Genomic DNA, 21,874 nt, shown 5'->3' on the forward strand with positions numbered 1-21,874 from the left:
ATCCTGATTGGCTCAAGGTTGACTCAGCCTTCCATCCTTCCGAGATTGGTAAAACGAGGACCCAGATTGTTGGGGGCAATACGCTGACTCTGTAAACCGCTTAGAGAAGGCTGTAACCGCTTAGAGAAGTCTAAGTGCTATTGCTTGGGAAAGAAGGAAGGAAGGAAGGAAGGGAGGGAGGGAGGGAGGGAGGGCCGTGGTGGCGCAGTGGTTAGAATGCAGTACTGCAGGCTATGTCTGCTGATCATTGGCTGCCAGCAGTTTAGCAGATCAAATCTCACCAGGCTCAAGGTTGACTCAACCTTCCATCCTTCTGAGATTGGTAAAACGAGGACCCAGATTGTTGGGGGAAATATGCTGACTCTGTAAATCACTTAGAGAGGGCTGTAAAGCACTGTGAAGTCTAAAGGCTACTGCTAGTGCTATTTCCATCCACTTACCAACCCTCCAGTTATGGAATTTTCCAACCAGATACACAGGGTACTTTCGACAGTCACGTGCTACACTGGTTCATTAGGCACTCAGCTCCTGAACTGACACGGCCCTTGCCCTAAGGTCACACTTTGTTAATAAGTTCCCTGCCCACCCTGTTTGAATTACAAGTCTTGAACCTTCTTTTTTTTCCGTGTGTGGGTTTTCTTGGCCTCCTTATCTCCAGAGGCCAGGCATCGTGTGAACCAAATTTCTTGGCTTATTTGTTTTTGCAAGCGTGGCTTATCTGGATAACCTTTATATTGCTTTACAGGTCGAGTAATCCATAAAGATAATCCTCCAAATACTTTTTTTTTAAAAAAAGATTGTCCAAAGTGCATAAATATGTCTTTTTTGATGCTCTCCCTGGTCAGTTATAACCATCTGATCTGCAAGGAGCTTTTTCGACCGTCTCTTTGCAGTGGTAACCTCTGATTATATTGCAAATGTCGTGGAGTGAAGAAAAACTCACGCACACATTCAACGGCATCAGGTTTACTACAAGATCCTCTCCGGAGCTCTTAAATTCCTTGGTTTCCTTTGATGCTAGAGAAGATGATATTTTGTTGGTTTCCTACCCCAAATCTGGTAAGGTTCGTTTGGAATTTAGCCGAAAGAGAATTTGTTATTCAGTTAAACCAGGGGTCTGCAAACTGGCTCTTTTAAGACTTGTGGACTTGTGGATTTCAACTCCCAGAGCTTTGCTGGCTGAGGAACTCAGGGAGTTGAAGTTTGCAGACCCCTGAGTTAAACGAATGAGAAAAGATTGCATGCAAGAGGTCGGCTGAATATTTGTACAATATTGTTGAAAGCGGGGCTAGAAATTCTGTACCGTAAGAAACGCAACGAATGCAAGGAACCAGGTTAAAGGCTTGAGAACTGCATTCACCCTCACAACAAACTAAGCTATGTTGGTTTTATTTATTTTTATTTATTTTATTTATTTATTTGTTACAATATTAATATTGATATTTTAATATTAATATTGTTTTAATATTACTAAATTTACTAATTAGTAATATTATTACTAATTACTAATTATTACAGGGGCTGCCACAAAGAAGAGGGAGTCGGGCTGTTCTCCAAAGCACCTGAGGGTAGAACAAGAAGCAATGGGTGGAAACTGATCAAAGAAAGAAGCAACTTAGAACTAAGGAGAAATTTCCTGACAGTTAGAACAATTAATAAATGGAACGACTTGCCTTCAGAAGTTGTGAATGCTCCAAAACTGGAAATTTTAAAGAAAATGTTGGATAACCATCTGACTGAGATGGTGTAGGGTTTCCTGCCTGGGCAGGGGGTTGGACTAGAAGGCCTCCAAGGTCCCTTCCAACTCTGTTGTTATATTAATATTGTTTTAATATTAGTCATGTGGTTGACTTTCTAAGGGCATAGCCAACCCCTTTGAACTGGTGAGTTTTTGTGACTACTAGCTCTTGTACAAAATAGAAAAAAAATTGGTGAATTTGTGGGTTGGGCAATCAAGAACTCGGAGCCTTTTTTGAGCATTGCAGAAAATGGAAGTAAACATTCGGTTCTGGCAAAAATGTTATAAATAATGGTCATGCGATCACCAGGCACTGCAAATGGCGGTAAATTTGGGCTGGTTCCTGAGCACCTGAAATGTAGATGTTAGGCTCAAAAGATCAGGTCTACACATTGAAGGTCCAGTTAAATTGATTTATTGCTAATCAGGCCTATGCACAGGAAACTTCTCAACTAATGTTGGCACCTGCTGGATCTTAAATAAGAGTCAATAGAATTCAAGGGGTGGGGGTTGGATTTAGTTCATTTGTGGCTACATAGAAATTCTAGGCTAATCCCTCTTTTCACTCTGCCCCCAGGTTCTGTCATTCCGTCTCCTACAGTGATCACATGACTGCAGGGTGGGGGGCAATGTCAGTATTTTAAACCTGGGTCAAACGTAGCTTTTCAAGGTCTGTTGTAACTTTGAACTCTGACCAGTCATAAGTCAAGGACTACCTGCAGTGCAATCAATTCATGCTTCTGCATCTACCTCTACAATGTTCACCCGGCTACCCTTCGCATTAGTTTCTTCTCATTGGCCAACAGATGGTAGACTTCTTCTAAGCCTGCTTTCACACAACCTAAAGGTGCTTTTTCAGGAGGCAACTGGACTTTCTTGTTTTTTATTTGAAGACGTTTCGCTTCTCATCCAAGAAGCTTCTTCAGCTCTGACTGGATGGTGGGGAATGGAAGGATTTAGACTCCTTCCAGTGGGAGTGCATCATGGTCTAGAACAGGCTGACCATCTCAGCCCGCTGAGCCTCCAGACGCCAGTACCTGGCCTTGCACTCCTTCAGGTCTTCCCTCTGCTTGGAAAGCCTAAGCTCCTAGTCCTCAGCGAGGTGCTTCTGCTGAGCCTCCTTCTCGGTCAGATCCAATTTGAACTGAGCCGTTTTGCCAACTCTTTCTCGTGGTGGCTGCTTAGCTCCAACAACTGCTTTCTGTTGGAGCTCTAAAGAGCTCAGGTGGAAGAGACGAGGATTGGCTGGGAGGGGAGGGGCGAGTAGAGGCTGGATAGGCGCCCCTCGACGTGAATGATATCGAGTTGACCACGCCCACCCAGTCACATGACCACCTAGCCAGGCCCACCCAGCCAGTCATTAGGCAGATCGTATTAATGGTCCTCAGGATTTAAAATTATGAATGTAGTGATTCCTGAGGTCCGAAAGCTTGGTGACCCCTGTTTTAGAGAATCGTTGAAGTCTGTGTCCTCAGGGTCACCTGAGTAGTGATCCTGGTTCCGGTAGTATGCAACTTTTTCCTCTGGAAATCCATTCCTACTCCCAACACCATTCAAAAGGTCTTCATCCCAAATTGTATAGCTAAACGTCTGTAGAGATTCTCAGCCAACCAGGTCATGGTTGTCCTGAAGGTGTTTTTTTCAGGAGGCAACTGGACTTTCTTGTTGTTTTTTCTTTTGAAGACGTTTCGCCCTCATCCAAGAAGCTTCTTCAGCTCTGACAGGATGATGGTGGGGAATGGAAGGATTTATATTCCTTGCAGACACAGCTGGTCCTTTTGCCTCCTGAAAAAGCACTGTTGGAACAACCACAACCTGGACGACTGAGCATCTCTACAGACTTTTAGCTAAACTACTCTGAGTACTACTCAAGTGACCTCTGAGGACACAGATAAACCTCCAAGAGCTTCAACAACCCTCTAAAAAGGGCCGGGATAGCTCAGGCTGTTAGAAGCCTGTTATTAGAACACAGCAGCCTGCAATTACTGCAGGTTCAAGCCCGGCCCAAGGTTGACTCAGCCTTCCATCCTTTATAAGGTAGGTAAAATGAGGACCCAGATTGTTGGGGGGGGGGCAATAAGTTGACTTTGTAAATATACAAATAGAATGAGACTATTGCCTTATACACTGTAAGCCGCCCTGAGTCTTCGGAGAAGGGCGGGATATAAATGTAAATAAAATAAAATAAAATAAAATAAAATAAAACAGGGGTCTCAACCTTGGTCCTTTAAGACTTGTGGACTTCAATTCCCAGAGTCCTCAGCCAGCAAAGCTGGCTGAGGAACTCTGGGAGTTGAAGTCCACAAGTCTTAAAAGGACAAAGGTTGGAGACCCCTGCTCTAAAAGAATGCAAAGGACCAGCTGTCTGCAAGGAATATAAATCCTTCCATTCCCCACCATCATCCTGTCAGAGCTGAAGAAGCTTCTTGGACGAGGGCGAAACGTCTTCAAAAGAAAAAAACAAGAAAGTCCAGTTGCCTCCTGAAAAAAAATCACCTTTGGGACAACCATGACCTGGATGACTGAGAATCTCTACAGACTTTTTCACACGACCTTTGTCCTTTGACACTCTGCCAATCCGGTGCCTCTTTCCCTTCTCTTCCCTGTTAGGAACCCATTGGCTGGCGGAAATCCTTACCCACATCTATGCCTCCAAAGTGGCTTTGACTTCTCCAATTGAATTTGGGGACCTTTCCAAGCTGGATCAACTGGATCGCCTTTCCTGCAAAAGGATCATTCCGACCCACTTGGACAGCAACCTGTTGCCACCGACATTCAGGGTCAAGCATTGCAAGGTTAAATTTAATTGACGATCTTGGGAAGGCAGGGGTACTGACCGCATTCGCACGGGAGGCTAAACCTGAACCCTGAATGAACCCATGTCGAGGGTTCGCACAATCTAATCGCTCATTTCATTCAACCGTAAACTGGATGCGTTAATGCAAGACTGCTCAGTAACAAACAACAACCTTCTAATACAGGGGTGTCAAACTCGATTTCACTGAGGGCCGGATCAGGGTTGTGTTTGACCTCAGAGGGCTGGGGTGAGTGTGTGGCCGGGGGTGGGTGTGAGCAGGGGTGGATGTGACATGGGAGTCGTGTCAGGGGCACCTGTGGTGGTCAAGTGCTAAGCCAGGACTTCCCTGAAACCCTCCCTCACTCTTGTTATAATCTCCCTCCCTCCCTCCCTCCCTCCCTCCCTCCCTTCCTTCCTTCCTTCTAGACAGCCAGGCCCCACTTAGAATTGCCAGCTTCCGTACAAAGCATCTCCTTGTGGTTTTCTTCGGTTTGAGCTTAGAAGCAGCTCATCTGATTTTGGGAGGACATGTTCATGGGTGACCAGACTGTACCAAGTAGAAGCTGAAGAAAAAGATGCTGGGAATCTGAAATCGTCAACCTGTCTACTTCCTTCCTTCCTTCCTTCCTTCCTTCCTTCCTTCCTTCCTTCTTTCCTCCTCCCTCCCTTCCTCCCTTCCATTCTCCCTCTGCTTCCTTCCTCCCACACTCCCTCTCTCCCTCTCTCCCTCCCTCCCTTTGCTTCCTTCCTTCCTTCTTTCTTTCCTTCTTTTTTCTTCCTTCTTTCCTTCCTTCCTTCCTCTTTCCCTTCTTTCGTCCTTCTTTCCTTCCTTCCTTCCTTCCTTCTTCCTCTCCCTCCATTCTTCCTTCCTTCCTTCCTTCCTCCTTCTGTCCTTCCTTCCTTTCCCTCTCCCTTCTTTCCTCCCTCCCTGCCTTTTTTCTTCCTTCTTTCCTTCCTCCCTCCCGCCCTTCTTCATTCTCCCTCCCTCCCCCTTTTTTTAAATTTGAATTTATATCCCGCCCTTTTCCAAAGACTCAGGGCGGCTTACACTATGTTAAGCAATAGTCTTCATCCATTTGTATATTATATACAAAGTCAACTTTTATTGCCCCCAACAATCTGGGTCCTCATTTTACCTACCTTATAAAGGATGGAAGGCTGAGTCAACCTTGGGCCTGGTGGGACTAGAACCTGCAGTAATTGCAAGCAGCTGCTTTTTAATAAGAGACTGTTTTAGCAGTCTGAGCCACCAGAGGCCCTCCCTCCCTCCCTCCCTCCTTTTTTCTTCCTTCCTTCCTTCCCTCCCTCCCTCCCTCCTTTTCTTCTTTCTCCTTTCTTCTTCCTTCCCTTCTTTCCTTATTTTTCCTTCCTTGCTCTCTTCCCATCTAGCCTTCTTTTTCTTTGTCTTTCCTCTGTCCCTTTTTGCATGCTCAAATGCAAAAAGGGAAAAATTTCTCCTTTTGTTTTGCTTTTAGTTTGTTCTGATAGCCCTCTGCCAGTGAAAGCGGAGCTCGGGAGGTGGGGGCTGTGCCCTCCCAAGTCCAATTTTGGCTGGCAGAGCCACCACGGGCTGGTCCTTTGCTGCTTCCAGGCCAGCCCTGTGGGCCAGATCTAAAGACCACACAGACCAGTTCTGGCACATGGGTCGTGAGTTTAGAATAGAATAGAATAGAATAGAATAGAATAGAATAGAATAGAATAGAATAGAATAGAATAGAATAGAATAGAATTCTTTAGCGGCCAAGTGTGATTGGACACACAAGGAATCTGTCTTGGTGCATATGCTTTCAGTGTACATAAAAGAAAAGATACCTTCAAGAATCATAAGGTACAACATTTAATGATAGTCATAGGGTACAAATAAGCAATCAGAAAACAATATAAACATAAATCGTAAGGATACAAGCAACAAAGTTACAGTCATGCAGTCATAAGTGGGAGGAGATGGGTGATGGGAACAATGAGAAGATTAATAGTAGTGCAGACTTATTAACTAGTTTGGCAGTGTTGAGGGAATTATTTGTTTAGCAGAGCGATGGCGTTCGGGAAAAAACTGTCCTTGTGTCTAGTTGTTCTGGTGTGCGGTGCTCTATAGCGTAGTTTTGAAGGTAGGAGTTGAAACAATTTATATCCAGGATGCGAGGGGTCTATAAATATTTTCACAGCCCTCTTTTTGACTGGCGCAGTTTGACAGCCCAGTTCTAATAAGTACATGTTTTCTTTATAAACTATAATATTAATCAACATAAACAGATTGAAAAACCTACCCGCTCCAAATCAAATCCACATTAAAAAGTATGTGGATCTAAAATGTTGGATAAATGTGGATGCTAGATTTTTAAAGGTTCTGGGTGAACCCAGCTCTTGAGGTCCAATTCTAACATTCTATATCTATTTTGTAGGCCATTTATATAGTCAGAAATCCAAAGGATATCGCTGTATCCATGTTCCATTACTATCAAGAGAATCCAAATCTTCCCACTGTAGATTCCTGGCCGAAGTTCCTGGAGATGTTCTTAAAAGGAGACGGTAAGATTTAAAGTGGCTATGTTCATTGGAAATGTGTTGACTTCAATTCCCCATGAGGGCAGCAGGCTAAGAAAATTTGATTCAGATCATAGCTAAGTCTTTGAAATATGGACGTTTTAATCTTCCCGACTTTATGCAGATAAAACACATTTTCTGGCTGATGAATGTATCAGCCAGAAAATGTGTTTTATCTGCATAGCATGGAAAAAGTGGACGAGAGAAATTAGTTTTATCTCTTTTCAAATTGTAAGGAAAAGGGATCCTTGATTGAAATTGTTTGGAACAAAATTTAGAATAGACCAGGGGTCTCCAACCTTGGCAACTTTAAGACTTGTGGACTTAAACTCCCAGAATTCCTCAAGCTGGCTGAGGAATTCTGGGAGTTGAAGTCTACAAGTCTTAAAGTTGCCAAGGTTGGAGACCCTTGGAATTGACAAACGAAAGTCCTCCACACACGAAATAATTAAATTGAGGAATTTCTCTCTCTCTTTTTTTTTTACAATTTTTTTATTTTATTACAAACATTATCAATGCATGCACCGTATGGCGCCTGGGTGTCATACATTCTCATACAAATAAAACTAGTAGAATTAATCATGGTTATTACATTCAATCAACATATATTTCTAATACACATTTATATTAAGTTGCAATCCGTCATTATTCAATTATTCCATGTTTTTGCTTATATTTACTTTATTATATAAAAGTGTAGATACACTAATATTCCCCCTTCTCTTACTTCTATCACTGATTTTAACTTTTAATCATTATTATTATTATTATTATTCAAATTTTTATACCGTCCTATCTCCCGAAGGACTCCGGGCGGTTTACAGCCTTATAAAAACATAAAAAACATAAGAATAAATACAAGTTAAAACAACATTTTAAAAAACTTATTACATTAGGCCAAATTTAAAAATATCAATTAAAATAATACAAAACCCCATTTAAAACTAATTTTTTAAAAACTAAACCCTAGGCCAGCCCCGCACAAATAAATAGATGTGTCTTAAGCTCGCGGCGGAAGGTTTGAAGGTCAGGAAGTTGGCGCAGTCCTGGGGGAAGCTCGTTCCAGAGGGTGGGAGCCCCCACAGAGAAAGCCCTTCCCCTGGGTGTTGCCAGTCGGCACTGCCTGGCGGATGGCACCCTAAGGAGTCCCTCTCTGTGGGAGCGTACGGGTCGGTGGGAGGCAGTCGGTGGCAGCAGGCGGTCCCGTAGATAACCCGGCCCTATACCATGGAGCGCTTTAAAGATGGTAACCAAAACCTTGAAGCGTACCCAGAAGGCCACAGGTAGCCAGTGCAGTCTGCGCAGGAGAGGTGTCACATGGGAGCCACAAGGGGCTCCCTCTATTACCCGCGCAACTGCGTTCTGAACCAACTGAAGCCTCCGGATGCTCTTCAAGGGGAGCCCCATGTAGAGAGCATTGCAGTAATCCAAGCGAAATGTGACGAGCACATGAGTGACTGTGCATAATCATATCATCCTTTATTAAAAGACATTTTCTTTCTATCCTACCTAACTTCTATCCTATCTAAAAAAAAAAAAAACCCGAAAAGGAAGAGAGATAAGAGGAAAAGCAAATCAGAACAAAGAAAAAAAGAGAAATCATCTATCCATCGCCTCATGCCCGCTTCAATACTTTAATTGCTATGCGTTTTTTGACTTGCCTTTCAAATTTAAATTTAAATTGAGGAATTTCTGATCTCTTCAGCAGGTCTTAAACACCTTCTGCCTTCCACATGAGTTGGCTATTTTGCACTGTCAGATCCAAGTCATAAAGGCTATAGGACTTGGCCAACCGTTTGAATTCCTTGTCGAGGTCAAGAGTGGAAGGATTTTATTATCTCAATGCTGTTCAGGCTGATTTACTACATGGCTATAAAAAACAGACAATCCAAAGATCAGCCAAGAAAGAAGTAGAACTGATGTTATTAAGGGAAGAAAACAAAGTGGGATTGTGATTTAAGAAGGAAGGGGAAGCAAAGAGAAGGGAAGAAGGATACAAAATTCAATTTATATTATAGCTCAATTCATTTTGACAATTTACTCATAGGGATCAAAGTTGGTTTTAATCTAAAAGACAATCTTAGATTTTTTTTAAATTTGAATTTAATAATAATAATAATAATAATAATAATAATAATAATAATAATAATAATTATTATTATTATTATTATTTATATCCTGCCCTTCTCTGAAGACTCAGGGCGGCTTACAATGTGTTAAGCAATAGTCTTCATCCATTTGTATATTATAAACAAAGTCAACTTAATTGCCTCCAACAATCTGGGTCCTCATTTTACCTACCTTATAAAGGATGGAAGGCTGAGTCAACCTTGGGCCTGGTGGGACTTGAACTTGCAGTAATTGCAAGCAGCTGTGTTAATAACAGACAGACTTTGTCCGTTGAGCCACCAGAGGCTCAATGGACGGCTTTTGGATCGTTAAGGATATTTTGGAATATTTGGAGCAGCATCATAAAAAGCAAGCCGGACTGATTTTCTTAGAGAAGGCCTTTGAAAATTGGCGTTCATGTTCAAAGTTTGGGAAGGTATAAATTTTGGACAGAATTTTATAAAAGCGGGTAAGATTGATTTATACTTCAGAGAAAGCACCAATAACTGTTAATGGAGATTTCACAAACTCTCTTGTTTATTTTGGTTCTTGAAATACTGAACAGAGGTAGAAGCAGAGGCGGGTTTAGCCGGTTCGGACCAATTCAGGAGAACCAGATGCTAATTTTACATCTCTTTCGCCAAACTGGTAGATGCAAGGACCGGCTGGCATCAAGGAAAGCCTCCGGAGCCTGGGGAGGGTGAAAAACAGGCCTCCCGGAAGTTCCAAAAGTCTGGAAACGGGCCCATTCCTGGCCTCTGGAGGGCTTCCGGATCCCAGGGAATGCCATTTTCACCCTCCTGGAGGCTCGAAAAAAACATCCGGAGCTTGGGGAGGGCGAAAACACCCTCCCCTAGTAGGCCACGCCCACCATGGCCACGCCCACCCAGCAACCAGGCAGAGAACCGGTTGCTAAAAATTTTGAATCCCACCCCTGGAAACAAGACTGGATGAGAGGATTGTGGAGGTAAAGTTGAAAAAAGAAACATATAGTTTAAGGGCTTCTGCAGATGACTTGATGCTTGTTTTGGAAGATTTAAAGGAATTGAAATGTGAATGGGAAAATTAGAAGAATTTGGTGCATTAGTAGGTTTTAAGATCAACAAACAGAAAAGGAAGATGCCAACAAATAACATGAAGGGCATACAGAATTGGGGAACAGAATGGTTTTAAAGAAAGAAAAAAGAAAAATATCTGAGTATCATTATGACAAATATGAATTGTACGTTATTCCAAATATATTAAGATGTGGAATGAAGTTAAAAAACGATACCTTAAGATGGGACAAACTACCATTGTAATTGCTGAGGGAACATTATGTTATAAAAATTAATGTCCTGCTTAGAATTACGTTTTTGTTCCGGATATTACCTCTTTTGACATCTGAAGTCTGTTTTAAATAGTAGCAAAAGGATAATCTAAATTTGTGTAGCGGGGAAAAAACATGACTTAAGTGTTACAGGATGCAAAAGAAAGAGGAGGATTTGGGTTAGCAGATGTGAAATTGAATTTTGCAGCCTGCTATTTGGTTTGGATGAAGGAGTGGATGCTGCTAAGAAATAAAAGGCTTTGGGAGTTAGACTGATATAGCATGGATAATTGTGGTACAATACAATCAAGATTAATGTGGATTTTTTTAAAAAAAATTACCTCAGACTTGCCATAAGAATACTATGCTAACCCATAAAGTGGTTTGTTAACTTTAACATATTGTGTGAACTTGAGTAACATTGTCTTATTCAGTAAGCCACAATTAAGCCGAGATGTATAAAGAAGACCACATTTGTGGGCAAGTGAGTAGTTTGGCTATCAAGCCCGGTGTAATATTTCGACTTTTGTCGCAATATTCAGCTTTCACAGCAAAATCAATTATTGTGAAGTTGTAAATGCCAACTTCCTGGCTCTTGAAGTAGTGATGCAAATGTCATTTCTTTCTTTCTTCTTTCGTTTTTTTTTTTAAACAGTTGTCTGCGGATCCTGGTTTGACCACGTTTTAAGCTGGGAAAAACACTTGCACGAAAAAAACATCCTATTCTTGTTCTACGAAGACATGAAAAAGGTAAATTGGCAACCCTTTCTTATTTCTGAACAGATGAAGGAGGCAGATGCCAAAACATTTTCGCTCCATCTTATTTTTCTTTCGCTGATTGTAATATAGCTGCCTGTAACTTCATGCATTTTAATGTGCTGTTGCCACACAACCATGTGGCCAGGGAATTTTGGCATTGTAGTTCAGCACAAGGACATCAGATTGATGACTGTTAGAGACCTACCTTCCAGGAATGGTAGGTTCTAATTACGTGATTTATTTGCTATTTTATAGTCTACCCTGCTCCTAAGTGGACACACAGTTATATATGTCTTGCATGTATTCATATCCATGGGACATGCAAAATCTACCATTCCAGGAAGCAGACACTCAGCTATTAGAGAATTGTACAAAATTTGATTTCTTTGACCTCCGGAATGGTAGTTTTTGGATATTCTCTTTATCTCATTTTCTCTGTCGGTGTGTGTGTATATTAAGGGATCTATCTATCTATCTATCTATCTATCTATCTATCTATCTATCTATCTATCTATCTATCTATCTATCTATCCGTATGCTCTCACAGAGAGGGCCTTCTCAGGGTGCCGTCCGCCAAACAATGTCGGCTGGCGGCCCCCAGGAGTAGGGCCTTCTCTGCGGGAGCACCGACGCTCTGGAATGAACTCCCCCCTGGCTTACGTCAAGTGCCTGATCTTCGGACCTTTCGTCGTGAGCTAAAAACATATTTATTCATTCAAGCAGGACTGGCATAAATAGTTGATTTTAAATTGGGGTTTTAGTAATATTTTAAATTTTTAAATCTTTTAAATTATCGGCCGTTTAGTAATAGTTTATTTTAAATTCTTTTAATTGTATATATTCTGTATTTTATTCTGGCTGTACACCGCCCTGAGTCCTTCGGGAGAAGGGCAGTATAAAAATCTAATAAAATAAATAAAATAAATAAATAAATATCTATCATCTATCATCACCATCTATCATCACCGTCTATCATCACTATCATCTATCATGACTATCATCTATCGCTATCTATCTATATATCTCTCTCTCTATCGATCATCTATATCTCTATCATCTATCTATATCTATCTATCTATCTATCTATCTATCTATCTATCTATCTATCTATCTATCTATCATCTGTTTGTTTGTTTGTTTGTTTCATTAGATTTTTACCCAGCCTTATAAGTAATTCAAAATGGCGGACATATCTAATACTCCTTCCTCCTCTGATTTTCCTCACAACAACAACCCTGTGAGATGGGCTGGGCTCAGAAAGAGTGACTGGCCCCACTTAGTCAGTTTTTATGGCTAAGGCGGGACTAGAACTCAAAGTCTCCCTGACACAGGAGTAGAATTTACTGTCTCCCGGGTTCGAACCTGGTGCCTTAACCACTAGGCCAAACTGTTTTTTTAAAAAATTATAAAACCTTTCTTCACCAGAAAACAGTAATCTATATGGTTCTCCATTTCATTGAGAACAACACCGTGAGGTGGGTTAGATTCCCTGTTCCTGTAGAAGAAGATAAGATAATAGATTGTGTCCTCTACAGAAAAAGTTTTATGTACACCATTCAGTTTAGGCATGGAAAAGAACTGAAATCAGCATGAGAATTTTCAAACTCCCCATAAATACATCAAAATCCCTCTTGCAGTTTCTCAGTTATTTTTTTCTTCTTCTTCTACCTTTACTCACACTAATAAAGGAAAACATTTATACTTAGGGTTGAAATGAGGGTCCTTGGCGCTCTCTGAGCTTGGCTGTTTTCCTGCAGATGTTTCATTATTCAAGCTAGGTAACATCATCATTGCTAGTGCTGATGATGTTACCTAGTTTGGTAACGAAACGTTACCTAGTTTGGTAACGAAACGCAAGAAAACAATCAAGCTCAGAGAGCAATCACATTACTTGGAAATTTCTTGTGATGTTGTAAAGATGAATTTATTGTGGGGGGAAGATAAAAGGAAGCTGTGCAACAACTGTGGATGTTGTTGTTTCCTGTTGAGCATCTTCCATCATCTTGAAGCCTGATTAGGTTATCCGCCCTTCTCAATCTGAAACAGAGCAATAGGAGGAATTTTCACCCGTCTTTCTGTGTGATTGAGAAGCCAAAGAAGCTGGAAACCACCGGAGAAAAGATACGCAATTAAACTCGATAACTGACACACAATCTTTTTGCCATAATAATGTGACCTTTCTCCATTAAAATTTACTCAAATCTTTCTTCATTTTTGAAAGATGGCTAAAAGGCAAATTAAATTTGGTAAAATCAAAGTGCAAACAGTATGCTTCAGTGCAGGGGCGTGATGGCTCAGCGGTTGAAGACTCTGTCCTCTGGAAAGCGGGCAGCCCAGGTTTGAGTCCCGAGCACTACACGACAGGGTGAGCTCCCGTTCTAGCCGCAGCTCCTGCCCACCTAGCAGTTCGAAAGCATGCAAATGCGAGTAGATAAATAGGTACCACTTTGGTGGGAAGGTAACAGTGTTCTGTGACGTCATGGTGACCGGGGAAATGTCTTTGGACAGCACTGGCTCAATGATCTTGAAATGGAGATGAGTGGAGTAAAATCTGCAGGGACTCCTACTCCTTCCATTTCAGTGGGAGGGAATAAACACATAACACAAAAATCACAGCTCATTCTTCTCTGTTGTTTACACGTGCAGGATCTCCCCAAGGTGGTGAAGAAGTTGAGTGCCTTCCTAGGGATCAACCCCACTGAGAGCCAGATCTATGAAATCTGCAAAAAGACTTCCTTCAATGAGATGAAAACCAATACAGAAAAAGAAAATTCTGATCAGAACCACACAGTCTGTGTACTCACTTCCAACCGGAAATTGATATTCCGAAAAGGTAATTTGAAAAGCGAACCAATAATGGAATGGAATGGAATGGAATAGAATAGAATAGAATAGAATAGAATAGAATAGAATAGAATAGAATAGAATAGGAGAGTTGGAAGGGACCTTGGAGGTCTTCTAATCCAACCCCCTGCTTAAGCAGGAAACCCTACACCCCTTCAGACAAATGGTTATCCAACCTCTTCTTAACAACTTCCAGTGTTTTTGTAGTTGTAGTTCTTCACAACTACAAGTTGTTCCACTGATTAATTGTTCAGTCCAGAAGTTTCTCCTTAATACTAGGTTGCTTCTCTCGTTGATTAGTTTCTACCCATTGCTTCTCGTCCTGCCCGCAGGGGCTTTTGGAGAATAGCCGATCCGGTAGCGATGACGGCAGGTGGTTCGGAGAACGGGTAGCAAAAATCCCTGCCTCACCCCCATGGCCAACTAAGCCACGTGATCGTCAAAGCCTTTTTTTTTTTACTTTTAAAAGCATTTTTTAATAACCTCTTCAGTCGAAGAGGTTGTAAAAGAAATGCTTTTAAAGGATTAAAACAAGGTTCTGATGATCCCAGCTGAGATGCCTGATCGTCAGAGGCTTTTTTGTTTTACGTTTAAAAGCATTTTTTAAAAGGTAAAAAAGCTGAAGCCTGCTAGACAAAAAATGGGGGGGGTGTAGGCAGAAAGAAAGAAAGGAAGGAAGGAAGGAAGGAAGGAAGGAAGGAAGGAAGGAAGGAAGGAAGGAAGGAAGGAAGGAAGAAAAGACGGAGGGAGGGAGGGAGGGAGGAAAAAGGAGAGGAAGGAAGGACTACAAACCTGGCACTAGATGCAGCTTCAGAGGATAATCCAGGGCTGGAAGGGACCTGGAGGTCATCTAGCCCAACCCTGCTCCAGCAGGGCATTATTAATGAATTTCTGTCTTTTGATCCCCCAGTCACATAGCCACGCCCACCCAGTCACATGACCCCCACCACCAAGCCACGCCCACCAAGCCACACCCAGAGAACCGGTAGGAAAGAAATTTAGATTTCACCACTGCCATGATCCGTGGCCACAAAAGGTATTTTAAAGGGACTGCATGTTGAAGAAAAGATTGAGAACCACTGATTTAGAAGGTACATTTCAGCTGAAGTTGACCAGACCAAAAAAAAAAAACCCCCAATGCCATTGTAAAATAAATTATATGGTGTGTTGCATGAATCAGATAGTGTCCTAATGCTAGGGCTTATCCCTGGTGTAGATCTGTCTTCTCATCTCCTAAACTTCTAAATAGTGCCGTCTTCTGCTTATAAACCTGTCTGCAATTCTTTATCACTTTAACCCACCAAGTGATAACAAAATATTGTCGGTCCGGGACTTGTTTTTGTTTCATTTATTTCCAGGTACCGAGTTCTTCCAGTTCAGGCGGTAACTAAGGTGTTTATGTGCCTTTTCTGAGCTCTGTGTTTGTGCTGTCCCTTCCTCCCAGCTGTCCATAAAACTCCCTAGGACAGCTCACATCGCAGGCCAAAGTTGCTGAGCTTATCTGGAACTAATCAGAGTCTAGATGCATTTCTGTGCACAGGGCTGCAGGCAGTGGTGGGCTGCAAATTTTTTTACTACTGGTTCTGTGGGCGTGGCTTTGTGGGCATGGCAGGGGAAGGTTACTGCAAAATCCCCATTTCCTCCCGATCAGCTGGGATTCAGGAGGCAGAAAATAGATGGGGGCGGGGCCAGTCAGAATTTTTACTACCGGTTCTCTGAACTACTCAAAAGTTCCACTACCGGTTCTCCAGAACTGGTCAGAACCTGCTGAAACCCACCTTCGGCTGCAGATACACAGGTTGTCTAATCGGTGGTTTTCAAGGGGTGAGAACTAGGCGAGAGGCCAAAACATGATCAACATCCATGGTGGCCCAGTTGTTAAAATACAGTACTGCAGGCTAATTCTACCCACTGCCAGCAGTTTGATTCTCAAGGTTGACTCAGCCTTCCATCCTTCCAAGGTCGGTAAAATGAGGACCCAGATTGTTGGGGGTGGGATGTGCAATATGCTGACTTTGTAAACTGCATAGAGAGGGCTGCAAAGCACTGTGAAGCGGTACGTAAGTCTTAAGTGCTATTGCTATTGCTGTCATGGTGAAATTGTCACCCTAGACTCTGAATAAGTTCTGTCTTAACTTTCCATGGGAAAGTTCTCAAGAAGACCAATTCTAAGTTGATCCATGACTGGATGTTGTCTGTGGGATCTGGAGTCTTCTGAAAGTAGTCCAACTTTAGGGTTAGGTTCAAATAACACACATAGTTACAGAGGTGGGTTTCAGCAGGTTCTGACCAGTTCTGGAGAACCAGTAGCGGAAATTTTGAGTAATTTGGAGAACCGGTAGTAAAAATTCTGACTGGCCCTGCCCCCATCTATTCTCTGCCTCCCAAGTCCCAGCTGATCAGGAGGAAATGGGGATTTTGCAGTAACCTTCCCCTGCCATGCCCACCAAGCCACGCCCACCAAGCCAAGCCACACCCACCAAGCCGCACCCACAAAACAGGTACTAAAATTTTTTGAAACCCACTACTGCCTAGTTACCTAACCCGGTAACTGAAATAACTCATCTTCTGCATTTGTAAGATATATTGGACCCTAATGAGCTGAATTTGCATAACATGTCAAGACAAAAAATAATACTAACCATCATTATTATTCTGTCATTTTGCATGTACACTGAGAGCTTCTGCACCAGAGTAAACTCCTTCCGTGTTTAATCAAATTTAGCCAAATAAAGTATTCTATTCTATTCTGTTCTGTTCTGTTCTGTTCTATTAATTTTCTTTTCTATTCTATTAATATTCTATTCTATTCTGTTCTGTTCTGTTCTGTTCCGTTCTATTCTATTAATTTTCTATTCTGTTCTGTTCCATTCCATTCTATTAATTTTCTATTCTGTTCTGTTCTTTTTTATTCTGTTAATATTCTATTCTATTCTATTCTGTTCTGTTCTATTCTATTTTATTCTATTCTATTCTATTCCATATTTTCTATTCCAGTCTGTTTTACAGGGACATGTTACTGTACTTTCTCATTTTTTGAACATAAAAACTTTCAAAACAGATACTAGATTGATTTTTTGAACTCATACCTTAATACCAAGAGAACACTGTTTCTCTCCATTTATGTAATCTAACCAAGTCAAATATCGTTATTACAGTCCTTGACCAACATTTACATTTATGGAAGTATGTAAAATAATCCTCTTTGCTCTACGAAACCATTCAAACCCGTCCTCTTTCCATGCTTCCAAATTCTTCTCAATATTTCCCCCCCACACCTCTTGTTGAGGGACACGGGAGGGTGCTATTTTTTTCATGGGAAAGACTTGGGAAAAACTATCCTTCCTCATGTCTCATCATTTCCTAGGTACCGTTGGTGACTGGAAGAATCACTTCACCCCCAAACAGAACCGCCTGTTCGAAGAGACATTTAAGAAGAAAATGACATTCAGCGAAGTGGCAAAACATCTCGTTTATGAATGTTGACTCGGAAATGAACCCTGGATCGGAATATGTTTAAAGGACTCATATTTTTCACATTGGATAGACTCGTTTTCTTTCCAACCAGAAAGATGAGGAAGAACACATGAGGGCTTTGTGAAGAAATTTTGCTCTTGAGGGTTGCCGCTGATCCATTCTGTTCTCCTTATTTCTATTTTCTATCCCATCTCTTCTAACAATCAACTCGGTGTACCGTAACGGACATGCAGGTTCAGTTTTCACCGAAGTATTTTGTTTGTGACTCCTTGATGATCACTATCTTCATGTTTCCGTTTGGTTTGGTTTGGCTCTGTAAGGCTGGAGTTCCCACAAGCTTCGTGACACCTTCTCTATTGACCACCATTATAGCCTGAAATAGGCAGAAAATTTGTGAGGATGGGGTGTTGATAAACTCTGTGAGCAGAGGTGGGTTTCACATAAATGCCGCGCACCAAAAATGCGCACAGCTTAGAAAACGTGGCTAAATAGGATGGCATAGCGCTGGGGCAGGTGAGTGGCAGGTCACCACTACCGGTTTGGCCAAACCGCTCCGAACCGGCTGAATCCCACCATTTTTCTGTGAGGGAAATTCAAGACTCTTTTTTTTTTTTGCTTTTCTGACCAGGAACTTCAGTAATAGAGACAAACTTGTTCTCCCCTCGTGCACTTCCTTTTCCCAGTGATTATGTGGAAACGTAGAAATATGTGGAAACGTAGAAATAGTTCATTGAATCGGAAGTGAATTATTTAATGAACAATGAATAAATAAACATAAATGAAGAGTGAAAGGACCGACAAGGATCCAACCTTCTGCCCTGTGCAGGAAATTCAATTAAATCAATGTTTCCCAACCTCAGCAAGTTTACAACCTGACCATTTCAACTCCCAGAATTCCCCTGCCAGTCTGGTGGCTGGGGAATTCTGGGAGTTGAAGTCCACCCATTTTAAAGTTGCCAAGGTTGGGATGATAGCTGAACTGCTGTCCAGCAACCTTTTTTTAAAAAAACCAAACTTCTAGAGATGGAGAACCTTAAATACTATAGGTACATTGTTCTACCGTTGTACAACTCGTATCGTCATTTCCTGAACATATGGAATCTAAAAATTCACTTGTTCATTGTGCACAAAAATCGATTTCGTTTTTGCAATGAGTAAAATGTATTCATATCTGACGCCACAAATCAAGGCCAATGTGTTGTAATTGTTAACATTTTTGAGGTGGGGATCCTAATAGTATTGTTACATGATGACTTCTTGGTTTAATATGAGCTTTAGGTTTTCCTCTGAAGATAGTTTTAATCAATATTCAATGCCACAAAAAAGAGGGAGTCAAGCTATTCTCCAAAACCTCTGAAGGCAGGACAAGAAGCAATGGGTGGAAACTCATCAAGGAGAGAAGCAACTTAGAACTAAGGAGAAATTTCCTGACAGTGAGAACAATTAATCAGTGGAACAACTTGCCTGCAGAAGTTGTGAATGCTCCAACACTGGAAGTTAAGATGTTGGATAATCATTTGTCTGAAGTGGTGTAGGGTTTCTTACCCAAGCAGGGGGTTAGACTAGAAGACCTCCAAGGTCCCTTCCAGTTCTGTTATTCTATTTCTATTTCTAAATGATTTAGACCAGCCCTCAATGGAGATATTTCAATAAAGGCAAAAAACTGGAGGCAAAAAACATATAAAGAACTGTTGCTGGAATTGGGTATGTCTAGTTTAATGAAAAGAAGGACCAGGGGAGACATGATAGCAATGTTCCAATATCTCAGGGGCTGCCACGAAGAAGGCAGTTTGCCTAATTGGACCAAGGTTTGCGATAGGACTGAAGAATTTGTATTGGGAGGAATTTGTTTTGAGTTGAACGATGCTGGGAATGAACTAATTCTCAGCTGTTTGAATAAAGTTCGTTTGTTTTTTCATGGACTGTTTCCTACTACCTACTTGGGCCTGGGTCACAACAGTCCTGCCTTCAGGTGCTTTGGAGAATAGCTTGACTCCCTCTTTTTTGTGGCGGCCCCTGAGATATTGGAACCCTGCTATCATATCACCCCTAGTCCTTCTTTTCATTAAAGTAGACGTACAGAATTCCTGCAGCCGTTCTTCATATGTTTTAGCCTCCAGTCCCCTAATCATCTTTGTTGCTCTTTTCTGCACTCTTTTTAGAGTCTCAATATCTTTTTTTACAACGTGGCAACCAAAACTGGATGTAATAGTCCAAGTGTGGCCTTACCAAGGGATTATAAAGCAGTACTAACCAGAGGATGTGGGGACGCAGTGGCTCAGGGGGCAGGGCGATGAGCTTGTTGATCGAAAGGTCGGCAGCTTGGCGGTTCGAATCCCTAGTGCTGTCGTGTAACGGGGTGAGCTCCCATTACTTGTCCCAGCTTCTGCCAACCTAGCAGTTTCGAAAGCACGTAAAAATGCAAGTAGAAAAAATAGGGACCACCTTTGGTGGGAAGGTAACAGCGTTCCGTGCGCCTTTGGCGTTGAGTCATGCCGGCCACATGACCACGGAGACGTCTTCGGACAGTGCTGGCTCTTCGGCTTTGAAACGGAGATGAGCACCGCCCCCTAGAGTCGGCAACGACTAGCACGTACGTGCGAGGGGAACCTTTACCTTTACCTTTAACCAGAGGTGGGCTTCATATACTGTAGCAACTGGTTCGCCCAGCACCGGAAATTTGAACGCGCAGGCATGCGAGCTTCGTTCATGCGTGCGCCATCCGTACATGTGTGTTGCATCACAAAACACGGCAATTTGCTCGCATGCGTCATCAGCACATGCGTGCGACTTCAGATAACACAGCGATATAGGACGGGATTGTGCCCAGGCGGGGGGGGGGGGCAGGCCCACCTGGGCCCATCCACAGGTCACCACTACCGGTTCACTAACATTTCACATGATCTGGATTCTACCCCTCTGCTAATGCAGCCTAGCACTCAGTTGGCTTTTTTTGGCAGCTGCAGCACACCGCTGGCTCGTATTTAAGCGGCTGTCCGCTAGGACTCCAAGATCAATCTCAGACAACTATTTATTCATTTGTTGTTGTGTTTTTGCAGATAAAACTAAAGCCAGAAATTACCTGGGCTTGCTAAAGGGCAGGTGATGAAAATTGCACAACATCTGGCTCACTGCCAGTTCCCCCCCCCGCGAAATTTTAAGCTATGTTTTAGCACCATCTAGCGGTCGAAATGGAATTGCAGGCCTAGGGTTTTCTTGCCCCGTCTTCAGACACAGATGGACGTGCGCGTGTGAGGTTGCTCTACACAAAAGACAAAGCAACACACTCCGTTATTTTGTACTGTCCTGGTTGTGGCCCAAACGCTAGTTATACTGGGGAGCTTGTCCTCCCCCACCCTGAAAAGCCCCCACGATAGCAGGTGATCTCCCACCACACGTTCTGCAACGTCTACATTTGTATAGGAGACCAGAACCTTGCGGCGATTGATCCAGGACCGGATTCAGAACGATTGGTTGATACTTTGCTTTTCCCCCCATCAAGTTAATCAGCATTCTGGGACTGTTCAGCACACTTAATACTTAGCAGGTAAAATCAGTCTCAGATCATCTGTCTATGGAGAGGCTCAGTCATCCAGGTCACGGCAATCGCAAAGGGAAGTCCAGATGCCTCTTGAAAAAGCACCTTTGGGAGAACCATGACCGTCCTGGATGACTGAGAATCTCCATAGACATTAAGCAATGCACTTTGGGATGAACATCCTTCGAATGGTGCGAAAATATGAATGGATTCCCAGGGGAAAAAAAAAAGCAGACACACACTTAATAGCCCCCACCCTCCTCAATTGCCCACAGCAGGCGTCAGCACTTAAGAGATAAAGAGATAGCTAGGTCTATTCATAAGCAAATGTCTTCACCCACGATCCAACAAAGGTAGGATTAGCTCTCTACCCATCTAACAACAGAACTCCTGGCACCTGGGAAGATTACATCTCTCTCTCTCTCTCTCTCTCATCATGCCCCCGTCCAAGTCTTCCGGGTGCGATTCAAGATTTTGGTCATCACCTTTAAAGTGCTCCATGGCATGGGACTGGGATATTTACAGGACCGCCTGCTGCAGCCAACAGCCTCCCACCGTCCGGTGCGCTCTCACAGGGAGGGCCTCCTTAGGGTGCCGTCGGCCAAACAATGTCGGCTGATGGCCCCCAGGGGAAGAGCGTTCTCTGTGGGGGCTCCGGCCCTGTGGAATGAACTACCTGTGGGGCTACGTCTTCTCCCTGACCTTCGGACCTTTAAGCGCGAGCTCAAAACTTTCTTCTTTCACCAAGCAGGGCTGGCC

The 21,874-nt window shown here is 42.6% G+C and overlaps 2 protein-coding genes across 2 annotated transcripts in view; one reads left to right on the forward strand and one right to left on the reverse strand.

Moving 5' to 3' along the window:
* Positions 1 to 917: 917 nt before the first annotated feature.
* On the forward strand, positions 918 to 17,613 carry LOC131202242 (sulfotransferase 6B1-like). Its single transcript, XM_058191026.1, has 6 exons — positions 918 to 1,059; positions 4,349 to 4,533; positions 6,938 to 7,064; positions 11,153 to 11,247; positions 13,903 to 14,089; positions 17,468 to 17,613. The coding sequence occupies exons 1-6, from the start codon at positions 918 to 920 to the stop codon at positions 17,584 to 17,586; spliced, it is 855 nt and encodes a 284-aa protein (XP_058047009.1). The 3' UTR covers positions 17,587 to 17,613.
* A 64-nt stretch (positions 17,614 to 17,677) lies between these two features.
* Positions 17,678 to 21,874, reverse strand: part of CMAS (cytidine monophosphate N-acetylneuraminic acid synthetase) — a 30,666-nt gene continuing 26,469 nt past the window's right edge. The window contains exon 7 of the mRNA XM_058191025.1: positions 17,678 to 17,950. Within this exon, the coding sequence (XP_058047008.1) occupies positions 17,813 to 17,950 (138 nt within the window). The 3' untranslated portion in view covers positions 17,678 to 17,812. The remainder of the gene's footprint in view (positions 17,951 to 21,874) is intronic.

Source organism: Ahaetulla prasina, chromosome 7 (assembly GCF_028640845.1).
Source record: "Ahaetulla prasina isolate Xishuangbanna chromosome 7, ASM2864084v1, whole genome shotgun sequence".
In the NCBI taxonomy this organism is placed as follows: domain Eukaryota; kingdom Metazoa; phylum Chordata; class Lepidosauria; order Squamata; family Colubridae; genus Ahaetulla; species Ahaetulla prasina.

Coding starts and splice junctions, on each gene's coding strand:
- LOC131202242 (XM_058191026.1), top strand. CDS start 918: ATGTCGTGGAGTGAAGAAAAACTCACGCACACATTCAACGGCATCAGG. Junction 4,534..6,937: donor TCAGGGTCAAGCATTGCAAG/GTTAAATTTAAT, acceptor TCTATTTTGTAG/GCCATTTATATAGTCAGAAA. Junction 11,248..13,902: donor TCTACGAAGACATGAAAAAG/GTAAATTGGCAA, acceptor TTACACGTGCAG/GATCTCCCCAAGGTGGTGAA.